Source organism: Tamandua tetradactyla, chromosome 7, assembly GCF_023851605.1.
Source record: "Tamandua tetradactyla isolate mTamTet1 chromosome 7, mTamTet1.pri, whole genome shotgun sequence".
Lineage (NCBI taxonomy): Eukaryota > Metazoa > Chordata > Mammalia > Pilosa > Myrmecophagidae > Tamandua > Tamandua tetradactyla.
The window spans coordinates 132,892,647-132,909,645 of NC_135333.1; the positions used below are offsets into that span (position 1 = coordinate 132,892,647).

At 37.9% G+C, this 16,999-nt stretch overlaps 1 protein-coding gene across 1 annotated transcript in view; it reads right to left on the minus strand.

Moving 5' to 3' along the window:
• Positions 1-282: 282 nt before the first annotated feature.
• The window catches only part of WIF1 (Wnt inhibitory factor 1), a 65,911-nt gene continuing 49,194 nt past the window's right edge, over positions 283-16,999 (minus strand). Inside the window, exons 5-10 of the mRNA XM_077168120.1 lie at positions 15,860-15,955; positions 14,808-14,903; positions 10,011-10,106; positions 4,859-4,954; positions 4,449-4,544; positions 283-1,273 (exon numbers count right to left, since the gene is read on the minus strand). Of these exons, the coding sequence (XP_077024235.1) occupies positions 1,152-1,273; positions 4,449-4,544; positions 4,859-4,954; positions 10,011-10,106; positions 14,808-14,903; positions 15,860-15,955 (602 nt within the window). The 3' untranslated portion in view covers positions 283-1,151. The remainder of the gene's footprint in view (positions 1,274-4,448; positions 4,545-4,858; positions 4,955-10,010; positions 10,107-14,807; positions 14,904-15,859; positions 15,956-16,999) is intronic.

Sequence of the window (16,999 nt, forward strand, 5' to 3'; positions counted from 1 at the left end):
CACTTTGAAATTTAGAAAGTCTCAATTAATGGGATATTTAGTTACAGAAGACTTCTTGAAAGAAATAACCACTAAGCTGAGACTTGAAATAAATAGAAGTGTTCCTGGCAGTGACAACAGAGTGTGGAGTGATATGACAAGAGTAGACAGAAATCTGGGAGGAAGGGATGAGCCTGGAGAGCTAAACAGGTCAGGGAATGGAATATCTTATCTTTTAAATTTAACTGCAAAGTGACCACTGAAAGGCAACCAACTTTACTTCCATAAGATACCACATGCAAAGACCACTCCATATGACACTCAGAAAACTAAAGCAGCACCTTTATTTTTATACATACAAACAGTATAAAATGTTTATTTTGTAAGAGCGGTGTTTTGTTTACAATATATTACATTGCTTCAAGCCAATGCAGAAAGTCCATACATTATAATCCCTATTTTATTGTGTTTACAATATATTATATTGTTTAAATGCCACTACCCCTGTGTGGTTTTGGATTTTTAATGCTGAATTCTTTGGAGTAATGCTAAGGTCAGGATATACTGTATTGAGAATTTAAAAATAAGGGCAATTGGGCGGGCCACTGTGGCTCAGCAGGCAGAGTTCTCACCTGCCATGCCGGAGACCCGGGTTCGATTCCCGGTGCCTGCCCATGCAAAGAAATAATAATAATAATAAGGGCAATTTAAAAAATATGAAAAATGTCTTAATATATGACAGTAAAATTTGAAATGGTGTAACTTCAGCACTATTAAGTGCTTCATCCAAATCCTCATGAGTTAGGCATTTTTTTGTTGTTGAGTTCATCCTCTTTAATGTTCCCCAGCCCCTCAACACCATGAATGCATTGTAATTTTGAAAATTACCTTCCAGCTACACACTGAAAAGGCAACATTTTAACCTGCTCAGCTGACATAATATAAAATCTGTCTCAAAGCACTGAACCAAGAAAATCTATACCATCATGCTACAAACGTACTTAGAAAACTTAAAACGAAGAGTAAATATCAGCTCGGTAATTTACAATGAAGCTAATAAAATTCAGGCCAGTATTCTTAACTGTAATGAACATTATTTGAACACTCAACACATGAAAGGTTAACAAAGGCTATGAACTTGGTGTAACTTAAAACGTTTCAGATGTTGGAGTTCACCAGATATAATTGGATTCAGGTGGATCCTGCCGCTCCTCAGCCTTTTTAAGTGAAGGTGTGTGCTGCCTGAGCCGGGCGCCTGCTGGCCTCAGGGCGTGCATGGGGCTGGCTCCATACCCTACAAAATTATTTGCAGCTTAAAAGAGAAGAAACTCCAAAAACAGGCTCTACAGAGAATTACTAACCATTCAAATGAAATCCTGAAATCCAATTTTCCCATTTTCAACCCAGATTGAAAAACCAGAGTGACCACAAAACGCTATCTGAATGAAGAGATGCTACAGGATTGAGCTCTCAAAAGAAATCCATTTCACTACCTCCAAATCTGGCTTCCAATGACTATCTGACTCACCATGTATTTTGGCCATGCAGAAACCTTGGATGCAAAGTCTGGATGAAAGTGATTGAATGAAAAGATGCTCCCCACCCAGGGCTGCTAAAACTCTAGCATTGAGGTCTCAAATACGGTGATGCTTTTGCAGATAATTTGATCATTGATCCTTTTTGCTGCATTGTAAATCCAACCTAGATTATATCGATCAATATAACAATCTTCATTCTTTAGATAGATCACATAACCAAGGGCGGCTATGCACTTAAACCAAGAAGGAATTTTAAAAGATTGATGGGTATCCATTATACTTGTTAGAGAAAGGATTATAATTTGAGCCGACTCCTAATCAATGGTGATTTGTGGGTTTCAGGTCAAGTTGGGCATCTGTTTCCAGCTGGTTATGAGTGGAATGTAACACTGAATTTGATGGCTCTACAACTTGAGAGCTGTCAAAGTCCTCTCTTCCTCCTACTTGTGAACTTTTGGAGATGCTCAGAGCACTGACTCAATTCTACTGATCTAATTCTCCTAAACCTGATCCAAAACAGCAAATATATTTTAAAAGTCTGCCTCCATCTTCTTGTGCAAGAGTGAGTCAATTTTGGCATTTCATTTGTTCCTTGCGGTTTTTAAATGCAAGCATGCCATTAACAACTACTGAGAAGGAATACTTTATCCCTGAATGTGTTCCTTTCAGTTGTCAGTATGTAGGCTAGTGGCTCCATGGAATGGTCCAAACAGGAGCCAACACTGTACTGGAGTAAATCCCTACCATGTTGCTCACTCTGCCACCCATGAAGCCCAAACCTCCCTGCTTAGAGTAAGCCTAAGTGGGAAAGTCTGTCTCCAGTATCCTCCTCCCTGTTAAGATGCCTGGATGCCAGACCTCCCAACCTGTCATCTCACTGGGAGGCTGTCCTTAGCAAAACTTGGTGCCTCACAGTTTCCATAAAACCCCTTTAGTCAAAATAAACTCATTCATCAGCTTGATTCTCTTTCTAATGTGCAAAATGGCTGGGTAGATTCTCCCAGAAAACATATTTGCATTTTAAGCAAGCACTAGGGCATATTCTTGACATGAAATACCTTGATTTGAAGGAAGTACATTGAAGACAAAAGGTTTCAGCAGCAGTCTATAAGTGGGGGTGCTATATAGTGGCTGGCAGACCTGTCAGAATTGCCCATCTATATTATACAAGGGCCCCCATCTGCTTTTTTCCCCTTTTAGTACCAGTAAGAACAGTATCACTTGCGCTGCCTTCTCATCACGCTTGGCGGTCACCAAGCCCAACGTGTGAGTCCTAGAAGACCACTGCATGGGATATTATTGTTGGACCTCAGGTCATCCCTGAGCCAGAGAACTTCTGGAAGGTTAGGCTGATTCTGGAACAAACTTAGGGGTTATATCAAGTTGAGGTGGCATAAATAAATGGCTAGGTTTACTCTTTTTAAAAATGACTCTAGAAATGGTTAGTCTCCAATGGGTCTTTTAATAAAAAAGTGAGTCTGCCGGAGGGGAGGGTTGGGGGAGTGAGGGGTGGGGGAGGTACCACTCAACAACTGCCACTGGTTAAAGAGCTGGTCTCCAGCTGTGCCCACCTGAAGCCAATTCAATCAACTACTCAGTCAGTGCAGTGGGTGAAAAAGAAATCAATGGCTTAGTGTAGTTTGGACTAGACACCAACCTATCTCGACATAAACAAACAAATATGCATACTCACATAAATATATTCCTGGGATAATGTGAACATTATAAAATATGTACAAAAAAAGGGAAATTAGAAAGATTGAGGCAAATAAACTATTATATATCAAATATACATAATAAAAATATTTAGAAGCTGATGTTTTAACTCAACACCCCAACTGATAGTTTCCACATTCTATGGGGTATATGTACCACCCTCAATCTAGAAAAATATCTGCCATGTAAAAGACTTTTTCAATTTCTGTCCCTTATTTTGGAGTATGATACACACAATCCTGACTTTTATTATTGAAGAGTATTGAATGATTGAAGCCTTCCTATCCTTGAAGGAAAGCAGACAATGAGTTTAGGAGACTAAATTCTAGTTGTCAGATTTACTGCAACTGCACTGTCTACTTTGTTCACATGGGAACTGACTGTACCTGACACTAGATCCGTGCTCCCGGAGGCAGGGCCCTTTCTAGCTGTTTACTGTTGTGTCCCCAACACCTAAATTCATGCTTGGCACAGAGTAGGCATGGATCAATATGGAATGACTGAATTTAGCAAGTTTCATTTTGGGTATGAAAAAAGCCAATTGATTGATACAGTTAGTTCATTTTTGGTAGTCAGTAGATTTGAAAACAATGATGCTCAATTATAGCATCCCTCCCATCAAAGTCTTCATCGACCTTTTCTTTTGCTCTAACGAACTGATTTAAAACATCCTCTAGCCACTATAATTTAAAGATTTTTAAAAAGCAAAACCCTTCATGTTTTACATGCTAGGTTATACATGTCAAATGATAAAATCAGATCCAAGTACCTGCTGATTCTACATTTAATTTAAAATCTTAATTTCACTTTTCTTCTTTGTAGTTAATATATGTTATTACCAAATCAACCTGTATTGCCAATTTAACCTAGACAGTGTCTGGGGTGGTATTTTATACCACATCTTGGTGATTTTTTCTTTTGCATGGGCAGGCACCAGGAATTGAACCCCTGGGTCTCCGGCATGGCAGGCGAGAACTCTGCCTGCTGAGCCACCGTGGCCTGCCCCATCTTGGTGATTTTTACAATGATGAACTAGTCTTTACACTCTAACGCTTAGAAAGTTTAGAGAGTCGGAGTGAGGGGAGACAAGAAAGAGAAGGAAAAAAATGCTTTTTAGTAGAATGATAGGCAGGGCTGAGTTATGGGTTGTTTAACTTCTGGAGTCAAGAAAACAGAAGTGGAAAAGACTGGCTCCCTAGATGGGCCCCCACTCACTTTTATTGCAGTGTCTTCCATGCCAACCTTCTTGGCATTGGCATCGGTTGGGTTCATGGCAGGCTCCGTGTACACCGCAGCCAGGCTCACAGACAGCTAGAATCAAAGGAGAAGGAAAGAATGTTTTCTGAACTTTCATTTTTCAACAGAATTGCACAGCTGCATTTCCCACTATTTCTTAGAACATATTTGTTTGGGGGGGGCGGGGTGCAGGTAGGTGAGTGTATTTTTTACATGCATGGATTTCATGCAACTTCTTTGATCCACACAAAGGAAACATATATGTCAGTGGAAAAAAGTTAACTGTGATGCCCGGGCAACATCCAGGAGGCACAGAGATTATATAATAAGGGATGCTGCCAGTTTAATTATCCTGTAACCGAGATTGATTATGTGTATGGGGTACTTACGCTTTGAGCAGAGGTCTCCTTGGTAACCTTTGGAGCACTTACATTTGCTTTTACCAATGCATTTACCTCCATTTCGACAGGGTTGTGGGCATTTGCCTGAAATAGAGAAGAACTCAGTACTTCATTCAGAAGTCACTGCAGTTTTCAAAAGAGTTATAAGGTTTTGAGAAGATAATTGTTTTAAAATAGTAGTTATTTCAGATCTACTCTGGTTTTTGCACTGAGTTCATTTCTTTGGGACAAACAGGTTATCATTTTTATCTATGGGTTTGGATATATATTTTTCCCTACAAAAAATTGTTGTCAAAGTACTGTATTTATATCGCTTCTTTATAGACAGAATATTTTGGCTCATCTATAAATGCTTATAATTTAAAATATATCTTGTAGAAAGTTAAGAAATGAATGTCCCTTTAAGTGATCTTTTCTCTGGGTTCTGGTTTTTGAATGTCACTTTTTTCTTAAAGCAGGCCCACACCTGTACCTGTGTTAGCCTAGAATTCCCCAGAAAGCAGGACTTGCTGACAGATAGTTTATTTGGGGAAGTGATCATGGAAATGGGAATGGGGTAGTGGGCAGTTAGCTGGCAAGAGTGAAACAGGGAAGAAAGGAAGCCTATCCAAACGTGTGTTTGCGGACTGGTCTTGACTGTAGGCAGCTGGGCTCCACTGTGCGGCCCTTCCAAGGAGCCAGGAAAGTTCACACCTTAGAAGTGTCTGCCTGGGGGAAGGGAGAGGGCAGCACTTATTCACTAGCTCCTGTCTCCCACTGGTCATGGGTTAACTCCTTGGTGCTTCCATGCTCTGGTTATGTGAGCGCAGGATGCCTTTTTTCAGGACTCAGGGAAACCTCTGGGTGGAAAGCAAGAGAAATAGGCACAGTGGGTTACAGTAGCAATGGCTGGGCAGAAGTGCTGACTCAGAGGACTTGCGGTGAGGCATAAAAAGTGCCCAGTACCACAGACGTGCCTTTTTCTGGAATATCTTAGATCCTAACATATCTTTAAAAGGATTTACTCTTTTTGTGCCAAATGAATATTGCTTATGTTTTCACAGATCTTTGAATCACAGGATTTTAGAGCTAGAAGAGGGCCTTAAAATGATCATTTTCTTCTTTTTTGCTCCAGAGTTTATTTATGCTCCCTGTGCAGTCTAGAATTTGCCATCCTGTGGCAGAGGTTTTCAAAGCAAAGGTGAAAAATATAATACTGTTCACCCAGAATTGAAACCACATCCTGTAACTGGCATAATGATACTCCAAAGAGAACAGCCACTAGATTTTGGTAGTGGAGGACTCGACATTTTCCTTTCTATTGTGATGGTTATCCTTTTTCTTTCTCCCCCCACCCCCCATTTTAACAGAACACTCATTACAAAGACTTCTGGTTTTATAAAGACAAATGAAATCTTTATGCTAAACCAACCCAGCTTTCATTCTCTAAGCCCTTCTTTTTATGGCCAAATGAAGCTCTGAATGACGTGAACTACAATATAATTTACCAACAAGCATAATTCTTGGCAAATATTAAATGAATTTCCCCCCAAATTATTTTACTAAAAATGCTTTACTTCTCTTCTTGCTGACTTAAAAGAACTTTCTTCTCCTATAAATTGACCAAAGCAGCATTTAGTCATCGTGGAAACTATATAGACCTAAAGATACTGGGGTGTAAGGGTTTCTCACAAACCTGGTCTCTCAAACTTGGAATGCCATTAACCATTAGGTTTTTCTGATATTTCAGAAACAGGCATTAAAACAACCTTAATGAAAGAATACTGCCTTTTCATTGACCATTAAAAATTTAAAGGTTCCCTTTTGCTAGGTTTGTACGCAAAGAGTAACTACTTGCTACTGAGCTCTTAAATAGTCAAGATTCCAACTCTTACCTAAAGGAAAGGAATATCTAGCACCTAATTTCCATTTGTATCAAAGAAACACCTGGCCCCATCATGTGCACAGAATTAAGTCATATCACAGTATTCTGCAATGCATTGAATTTTCTCAAGAAAGCAAGAGATGGGATGTTAGCTATACGGCAGAAAAGACTGAGTGTTTATTGTGGAATACGTGGTGAGCCTGAACTTCCCCATGTTCTACGAGAGGCAAACTTGTAACTAGGGATAATGCAGGGAGTGACTGATAGAGAGAACTCTTTCGTTGACACTACGGGGGTTTATTCCTAAAAAAAATAATTTGTAACCAAATTTTGACCGCTGGACAGTGGAAAATTGAGTAAATGTGAGAGACTGCACATTTTTTACCTACAGAGTAAAACAGTTTAAACAGTTTCCCAGCTAACTTTTTTGCTTATAACCAGTGGATGAGATAAGCTATGATTAAATAAAGAAATTAAACTTCCTCTGCTCATCTGACTATGAGATAACTGAAATCTGCGACTGTTTAGCATAGAAAAAAAGACAATATTTACAACAAATGCCAACAATTGTCATCTCTAGAATTTAGGACTATAGATGATTTTTATTTTTTAATCCAATATTTTAAATTTTCTACACAGAATATGTATTACTTTTATAATAACAAGAAACCATAAAGTTATTTTTAAAAACCTATTTGAAAAAGTACAAATTTGCATGGTCTTTTTAAGTGAAGGTTCCTTCAAGATTCTTGGAAAATTAACAATAAAGTGGATGGACAGGTCATCCATCCAGTTATCGCTAACCAGGATTTTTCATTTTTGTTAAAATCTGTAACAAAAACTGAACAGTCAACTCAAACTGAAGTTTGAGAATTTATCAGTGCTGATAGGAGCCAGAATAAATGAAAATAAAAGCAGCATTTCATTTTAAAGAGACAGTAAGAAATGTGGGTGAGAATGTAGAGAAATTGGAACCTTATAGCAGAAAAATAAAATGGTGCAGCTGCTTTGGAAAAAAATTTGGCAGTTTCTTGAAAACTTAAAACACTGAGTTACCATTTGATCCAGTTCCACTTGTAAGTATATACACAAAAGAAATGAAAACATGTTCACAAAAAAATTTGTACATGAATGTTCATTGCAGCATTATTCATAGTAACCCCAAAGTAGAAAGAGCCCAAATGTCCATCAACCAATGAATGGATAAACAAAGTGTTGTATGTCCATACAATGAAATATTATCTGACAGTAAAAAGGAATAAAGTATTGATACATGCTACAACAGGCATGAATCTAGAAAGTATCCTAAGTGACAGAAGCCAGACACAAAAGGCCACATATTATATGATTCCATTTATATGAAATGCCCAGAATAGGTAAATTCACTGGGTCAGAAAATAAGATTAGTGGCTGCTGGGGCTGGGGGAAGGAGTGAGTGAGAAATGCCTGCTAACGGCCAAAGAGTATTTTAGGGGGTGGTGAAAATGTTTTAGAATTAGATAGTGGTGATGGTTGGACAACCCTGTGAATATATTGAATTGTATACTTTAAAATGTTGAATTTTGTTGTATGCAAATTATGTCAATTTTTAAAATACATATTTCTACTGTTTTCTCTATGGTGGGAAAAATATAGGCACTTCACAACTTAAGACCTATTTCCATATTTTCCTGGTAGTGTACTTCCTATATTAGAAGAAGGAAATTTCCTTAAAGGATTTGAGATATAACTTTTGATAGGGTCAATCAACAGCTTTCAAAGACCCACATACTTTGCAGTTAGAAAACAAACAAAATAAGGAATAGAAAACATTGTGCCTGCCAATGGAAAGTTCATAAAACTAAGGGCATACTTACATAATGAGAAACGAGCCCACGAATAAAGATTCATAAACATGAACCAGCTAGGTATGCGAAGTTCGAGAAAAAGTATGGGAGAAAACTGAGGGGAGCTAGTTCAGCAATACCTTTATCAGGGAAGGGTAATTAGTAAGAATAAAAACCGCACTGACAAATAATTAAAAGTTCTATGGAAGCCTCAGAGTTATTTTCCCTGAACTCCATAAAAATGGTTACTTTATGTACTACTTATTAAAGTACAAAACCCACAAATAACTTAGAGATTGAAAGTTACATAGGAAGTCAGAATTATTCAATTTTGAGCTGACTATAACTTCAGAAACTATGGCTGTACCAAACGTAGTGGGTTTTTAGCAGATGCAATACAGCTGGAAATGAGGACACTGTCCCAGTTTCCCTAAACACACATCCAGAAAGGCAGGGACACAGCACCCTCGGCATCCTCGGGTTCCTCACCTTAGGGGCTCTGGTGCTGTCTTCTGGGTCATAATCCAACCTAGGATGAAGGTTGGCTCATTTCTGAGTTTAATAGGGGCTAAATGACTTGCTGAGGGTTGCATAGCTGGTAGGTGGAGAGTCAGGACATGTAGTCTGGGATCTTCATTCTCAAAATGATGGTTTTCCTCTACAATCCACCCTTAAAATTTTAGTGAAGAATTAAGTTTACAGCTTGACTTTTTTTTTTTCACATAGACACTCATGTGACACTTCTTCCATCAAGATATAGACCATTTCTGGCACCCCCAAAAGTTCACTGATGCCCCAACTACAATTTTAATTTATACTGTCATCAATCAGGGTTGTCTGCTCTTCAACCTCATAAATATTGAATCATGCAATATGTACTCATTTGCATCTGACTCCTTTCACTCAACAGAACAGCTGTGATTTTTTTTTCATGAATCTCATTCTTTGTCATTGCCTCCACCACACTCCCTTTCATTCTCTCTTTTCATGGGTTTGCTCTTTTCTCTTAAATGGGCTATTAGACTCCATCTAATCTAGGACATATGACAGTGCACGGCAGGGGTAAAAATCCTCTATGCCGCAGGTACAGAAACCATTTCTATGGTTGAAACTAGGGCTCTGCATAGTGAGAACAGGATGAAAATTACTGAGGGGAAATCATGCAGCATGCTGAATAGTACAAACCCAGACAATACTGAGTCAGAGAACATCTGCTCCAAGCCATCTGAGATGAGCCAGATTACTCTCTGCATAACCTTTAGTCGAAATAAGTGACAGCAGAATCTTGTGCAAAGAAGCTACTGCTTAAGTCCTCAGACAAGCATTTCATTCTTTCTGACCTTCAGACTTCTCATTGATAATGCGAAAGGTTTAGCTGAAGTTTCTAACAGTCCGTTCAATCAAAAAACTGTGACTCCATGAAATAAGAATGCAGAAGGACAATACTTACTAATTTCACACTGTTCTCCCTCTAGTCCTGGAGGGCAAATACACTTTCCCGGGTAGAAACAGGTCCCTCCATTAAAGCAGGTGGTCGAGCAGTTCACTTTAGGAATGAATCATGGAGTATTGCATTAGACAGTCAATTTACAAAAACTTCACTTAAATGTAGATAATACTCATAGACATCTACTATTTGCCTACCTACATAACAAAGTAAGCTGCTTTACTGATACAAGTATTGTAACCAATTGCTTGACCATTTGTAGGTTCCAACAACATAATAGTTTCATACAGGTTGGCACACACATTATATAATACGCACCCCTATGGGTTTATGTCTTAGTGCAACAAGTCAGGATGTGAAAATAGAGTATCTTTTCAATTTCCTTTTAAATATTTATGCCTTTGAAAGGAGAAGAATGTGATAAACACAAGACAATATATATTTTCAACATCAGGTTGGAAGAAGAAGTTAGAGCAAAAAAGGAGAAAACTTATTTTGGAAGAGCTAAAAGAAGAAAAGCCATAAATATCAAGATCCAACAGGGGAGAAAGCAACTTTCAAAATAAGATGAACAGAGAGAGATTTTTTTAAATAAAATAAGCTTTTATAAAAGCAATACATTCATGGTTTGCCAAACCCTAGCCAGTACCATTCCTGTTAACCTAAAGGAACACCTAGGGCTCTATTTGAGATCCTACAAAGTTTTATGCACTAAGATTACTTTCTAAAAACCTACAACCTCCAGATGGTTCCTAGGCCAGATAAGTCCTGAAACACAGAGGGGCCGGCCTCTCCAAGAACACCAACTAGTTCCACCCCTCTATCCCACATCGTTGACACCCCTTTCCAACATGAAAACTTTAGAATGGGCATAGCCCAAACACTCCTACAGACTGGGAAAAGGATCAAAGGAGAAGGAGGAATTATAACAGAAAAATAGGATTTAACAAATGAGTATGACTGTTGAATCATTATATTGATATTTCTGTTTAGTTTCCAGTGTCTTGGAACAGCTAGAAGGAAAAACCAGAAATTAACAGATTTTGAAATCTGTTCTATAACTACTTGTTACAATGTACTTTGAAATGAATTGCTTTTTGTGTATATGTTATATTTCACAATACAAAATGTTTAAAAAGAGCAATACATTCTCATTGTAAATAATTCAGAGATATATAAAGAAAAATAAAATAGCCCCTCTTTCGGCTTCATTCCTACACTGCTGAGATAACACATCTTTCTCTAGATCATATCGAAGTATGCATGTATATGTACATGCATACATGTATATTTTGATATGGGATAGAAAGACATATCTCATATCTACAAACATATATGGGGTTTTATTTTTCCATTTGTTAAACCTATTATTCTATAATTCTGTCCACTTAACTATATATATCATGCTCATGTACATTGGTTCCAAGGTCCATAATGTAGATTTAATTTATTCTTTTTAATAGCTATATACGACTTCACAGTATAGTTATGGCATAGTTCATTCACCCAATGGATGAACATTCAAATTGTTTCAGTTTTTTGCCTCTATAAACAGTATTGCAATAGACATCTTTACACATAAAATAAACAAACTTTTATTACGTCTGGAAGGACTGATTTATTTAGGAAAAGACAGATCATGAACCCTCCTGAGATCTCAAGGGCAGCAGCATGGTGGCTGCAAGAATTAAAGGGATAAAGTAGCCAGATGTATTATTGTGAGAGCCCAATTAACCAGATTATTTAGGTAACAATCATACAGTTTGTGACTCATCCTAGGCCCTCTGCTTCCCTCTTTCTTGGAATCAAATTCTGGAATTTCACTGCTCACTGGGTTTCTAAATAGGGAGGGCAGAGAAATAAAAATGGGGGAAGGGAAGAAATATCTAAAAATAGATGATTTGTCTCGTTCTGTAAAGGAGATTAAAATTAGAGCTTGGATTTTCAGCAATTCCAGGTTTATGGCCTATTTGTTCTTGTTCCATATAAGAGAAGTTGTAGTTGGCTATAGACGAGCAAAAACTAAAGTAAGTTTCCAGTCGGAAAATCAAAAAGGACATCCAAAAATGTTTGAGTATGTTTTCACTGTCAAAAAAAGTCCAACTAAAAAGTTCTACCAATGTCATTATGTTTTAAGTCCTAAGTGTCTCCCAGCTCAAGGCAATACTGTTTTTGCCCTGTCAAAATCAAGCCTCCCAATGCAGAAGGAAGCAGCAGCATTTGGGCATAGGATTTAGGAGACCCAGCTCTCTGGCGTCCTTCTTGCTACTTGCTGCCAGTATTGCTAGGGGTGCTAGGGATGAACAGCAGTTTTTTTTTTTTTAGTGTGACCTGTCTTCCCACTTGCTCCTGTTTCTGCTGGGAATAATAAGAAGAGATGAACAAATGTTGGGATAAGTGCCCACCCAGCTGGTGCTATATGTACAGCTTCCCTTACTGATATGTAGTACGGAATGAATAAAGTATCTTTATTCAAAGTTGGATAATTTGATAAAGCTGGTTATATAATTTGGCTACACTCTCAGTGCTTGTGTAACATTTTAGCATCCTGATGAAGCTTCTCTACACTTCTGCTGTGCAATGATTCTTGAATAGGAAAATGAGCCAGAGACACCAAGTGACTTTTAATTGGGCTCAGTGTGTACTAGGCAAAGGCTTAACGACTCAAGTCCAAAAGTTGTATCCCAAGAGCCAATGAAAGTGATTCTTTAATGTTTCTTCAAATATGTTGCACTAAGGTCTAATCCATCCCAGCAATTAAATATTTTTTCAGAGACTCAATACTCCCTCCTGGATAATAAGCATCTTTTTGTTGAACATTATTTTTTTAATGTTCCCAATCTCTGGTGAGACCAAGTGAAATTTCAACAGACTTTCCAGAATAATTTTTTAAAAGTTACTGGATTGTAACAATTGGAAAATCTTTCATTTAAAAGACCAAGTATTTCAAAATGTAAATGTACCGAAATACAAATAGATGTGTTCCCTTAATAATGACTGTGCAGCATCTGTGACACCCTAACACAAGAAAAACATTGCAATTGACACTCCACTGTGCAAACCACACCAATTAAAGCAAGATCTATGTAAGCAGGACTCACAAAATGGTCTCTTTAAACCCATAAAACATGAGCTCTTTGTCCAAATTCTGGAGGTTTTGCTCTATTTCCTAATAGTTTAGAGGTAATAGGAGTCTAATTCTGCTTCAAGAAATGCCCAATTTTGAAATAGCAGAGGTACTGGATGCCAAATTTAGATAAACAAAAAGAAGCTTCACAATAAGGAATTTGCTCATTATTACTTAAAAATGGCACTAGTGCTTAATTTTTATGAATACATATTAAATTTTTTAAAATTCAACACTATTGTTTTAAAAAGCTATTTTTATTTTTTAAAAAGGTAAAGGTGCTTTCACATATTGTATCAATTAGCTCAGGGTTGGGGTGCAGAGTTGATGGGTTAATTCCTAGTTTAGCGATGAGAAATGCACGACCCAGGGAGAGATGACGTTACCTGCCAAGACCCACCCACTCATGTAAGAACCCGGACCTGAATGAGGGCAACACGGTGCAGTGGAAGAGGTGAATTTGGGTCAAGCTGCTCAAGCTCAATGAACCTCATTTTGCTTATCTAGGAATAGATGATCACACTTCACATCTCTCAAAAGGTTGCTGAGGGTAAAATCGGATAACTGTATGAAAGCACTTCATATACCATAAAATAATAATCATAAATTATCATGCTGACTCATGCTAAGGGCTCTTTCCTTGAGCTTTTCTTTCATTTTTAAAAAGCTACTAATTTCCATATTGATTGATTATAACTGTGTTATCACTAAATACACACTTCTCAAAAATAACATGCACCATTTTATTCCATTGCATATATTTATTTTAAAAAGCAATGCTTTATTCATCTAATTTTTGACATACAATTTGCAGGATATTCTTTGAATTTTTTCCTACTTAAAAATTTCTACTTAAAATAAGTATTTTGTAAAGTGTATGAATCATTCATTAATATTTTAGGACCAAGTTTGGATCCACTTTCTGAGAGTAAAAGCTTGGCTATGATACTCCAGCACTAAGAAGGAGGAGCCAGATATCTCAGGGATGTGTTCTGAGCAGAGCATTGAACTGGGGGTCAGTGAACTTCTAAGCCAGGCAATTTGAAGTAGGTTGCTTAATTACTCAGTCTTAGAAGCTCACCTAAAAAATTGATTTAGAGTATACCAAAACTCCATGTGAGAGAGACAGCCAGTTGCTCACGAAAATCCATGCTTAGCTTCCATAATGTAAGTTTCAGTAGGAGACAGCTCTCCAGCCAGGGATGACATTCCTCATGCAGAAATCCAGATAGAGCTGTAAGGCTAATTCGGACCCATGGAATAGGTGTGGAAGTTCTGGGGATTACTTCTAGGTCAGGGTTTTTTTTTTTATAGGAATGCCTTGTCTACCCTCGCTGTCTCTGCTTGTAGGCTGGATCTAGACGGCTCAAAAGCTCTAATCAGGACCACAGATGGAAGGTGCCCGGGCCCCTGTGTCATCGCGTGGAGAAGATCTGCCCACTCACTAAGTGTGCCTGCACTGAAGCGTTTTGGGAGTGAAAATAAATGTCTACTGTGTCAAGCTACACTTAAGTTGGGGGGTGGGTGTTCAGTTAGTACAGCAGCCAGCCTTACCCTAAGTGATACACCCTATTACAGAGCTGTTATGTGGAGTGAGGATATATTAAGCAGACTTATATTTTTTAAAGTTAAAAAGAATTTATATCTTAAAATAAAAAGAAAAGAACTGTTACCTTTATCACAGTTGACCCCATAGAACCCAGGGGGGCAGATGCAGAATCCGGGAGTAACACAAAGTCCGCCATTCATACACCTTGGTGTGCAAAGGGCTGAGAGGGAAAAAGAAGCCTCATTAAGGCCAACAGCGTTTGGAGTGGAGCCGTTTTGGAAATGTCAATAACACACCTGGTCTATGCTCTCAAGCCTTGTGGTTGACTCTAAAATGGTCACTCTTCAGAGATCCAAGTTTGCTATAATAAAATTATTTTCTGTGGCCTAAATTAGGCCCTTATTTTTTTTTTACCTGCATCTCAGTTGCTTTCATAGAGAATTGTGGAATTGTTCCATTTAACGCCTGATTAAATTATGTCCATATCATTATTTTGAATAAGATGTGGTCTCCTTACTACTGCGAATACTTCTCTCTGTCTTATCTCCTTCATCTTCCCATTCCAAAACATATGTAAATAAGAAAATGTCGTTTCTTGACAATGAAAAATACTGTACTTTGATCAAATAAGTTCTTAGTGTTTAAGCTTCTTATGATTCATACTCATTTTCTTGTTGATGTTTTTTTTTCTCATAGAATGCTCTTAAAAGAGATTTCCCTGAAATGGATGCACTTATTATAAAAATGATTTTCATCCTTTTCGTTGCCTCATACTACCCTCCTAACTCAGGCTTAGACTTAATAGTTGTGAATCAAGCTACTTTTTATTAGAAAAGATCATTTCAAATCACTGGTAACACTAGTTTTTTTAAGTAACACTAGCTTTTTCAGTCCACTTTAATGGGGAAAGAAAAACCCTCAAAACCTTCATAAAAGTATGCCAAAGTACAGTGTATATAATATTGAAAGCAACTGTAAAGAGCATAGACATTGTACCAACGCACTCCACCCCTGTCATCTTTAGAAATTCTAAAATACAGTCCAATAGCCCTTCTGTAGGTTTAAAATTTTTCACCAATCCTTATAACAACTAGAAAAACAATTTCAGAGAAGGTGTTTAAAATATACATGGACTACATTTCGCAAGCATCTGTGTGACGTCCCCCTGTTCTTTACCTTTCTCACAGTGAGGGCCATAGAATCCATCAGGACACTCGCAGACACGTCTGTCATTACAAAAGCCTCCATTTCGGCACCCTCCTGGACATTCGGCTTTACCAAACAGAAATAAATTTTATGGACACCCGTTAAATTTGTTAGGTAAATTACAGGTAATATGAAGAGGTTAGTGGTCATTCTCTTACCAATGCACCAATCATCACAATATATTTAATGCTGATACTTCTACCTTTTTGTGTTAAATACTCATTTTATTCTCTCAATACCATTTGTACTTCAAAAAGTCTTCTTCGAAGTATTATTTTGCACCCTTAGTCCAACTTCCAACAATAAGGGGCTCATGGAAGAAGGCAAATTGGGTTTTATTCTGCCTGCACCCTCTTGTATTTTGTATCTCTTTAAATTCACACTGTAATAGAATGAATGATATTGTCCTCAATACTCACTTTCAGAGGGTTGGATGACTGTTAGCACATCTTTAGAGCTCTGAAAGCATCTTTAAGCTCTGGAGCTTAAATTCTATGCTGAAGAGGTGTATTTCAGAATGGGAAAGGAGCCAGGCCTTCATGCTGAAATGGACGTCTGAGGCATGGCAGTGAGGTCCTGCAGCCTTTGCCCAATAGGAATCAGTGGCACTTTGATGGCACCCTGTCCCCAGGGAAGTCAGCAGCATTAAGCTTTGGGTAGTGCATACAAGGAGAGCTGCCTTTGCGTGTGAAAGATGCTATTAATGACCGGTAAACGTGCAATGAGTAATCAGAGCTAAAAAAGGGGAGGAAATTCATGACTGTAGGTGAGATATACTTGGGGATTCCAAAATATTGTTGGGGTCGGGGAAGGAAAGAGGAAGGGGAGAGGACTTTTTGAAGGGGTATTAGCATTCATAAAATTGCAAGTGGAAGCAAAGCCAGAGAAAATCTGTCCTAGTATTGTCACTAGACCCTATGTTTTCTACCCCTCCTATTGGCATGGTTACCATTTTACCACCCCAACTACCAAAATAGAGGTAGACACCATGAAATCATTCATTGGTGTGTGTGTGTGTAGAATTAAAAACTATATATGAGGATATTGTTATAGTTTTTAGAAACTCCAGAAAACTAAACATCACTACTCTAGAGGGAAACACAGTGTTAA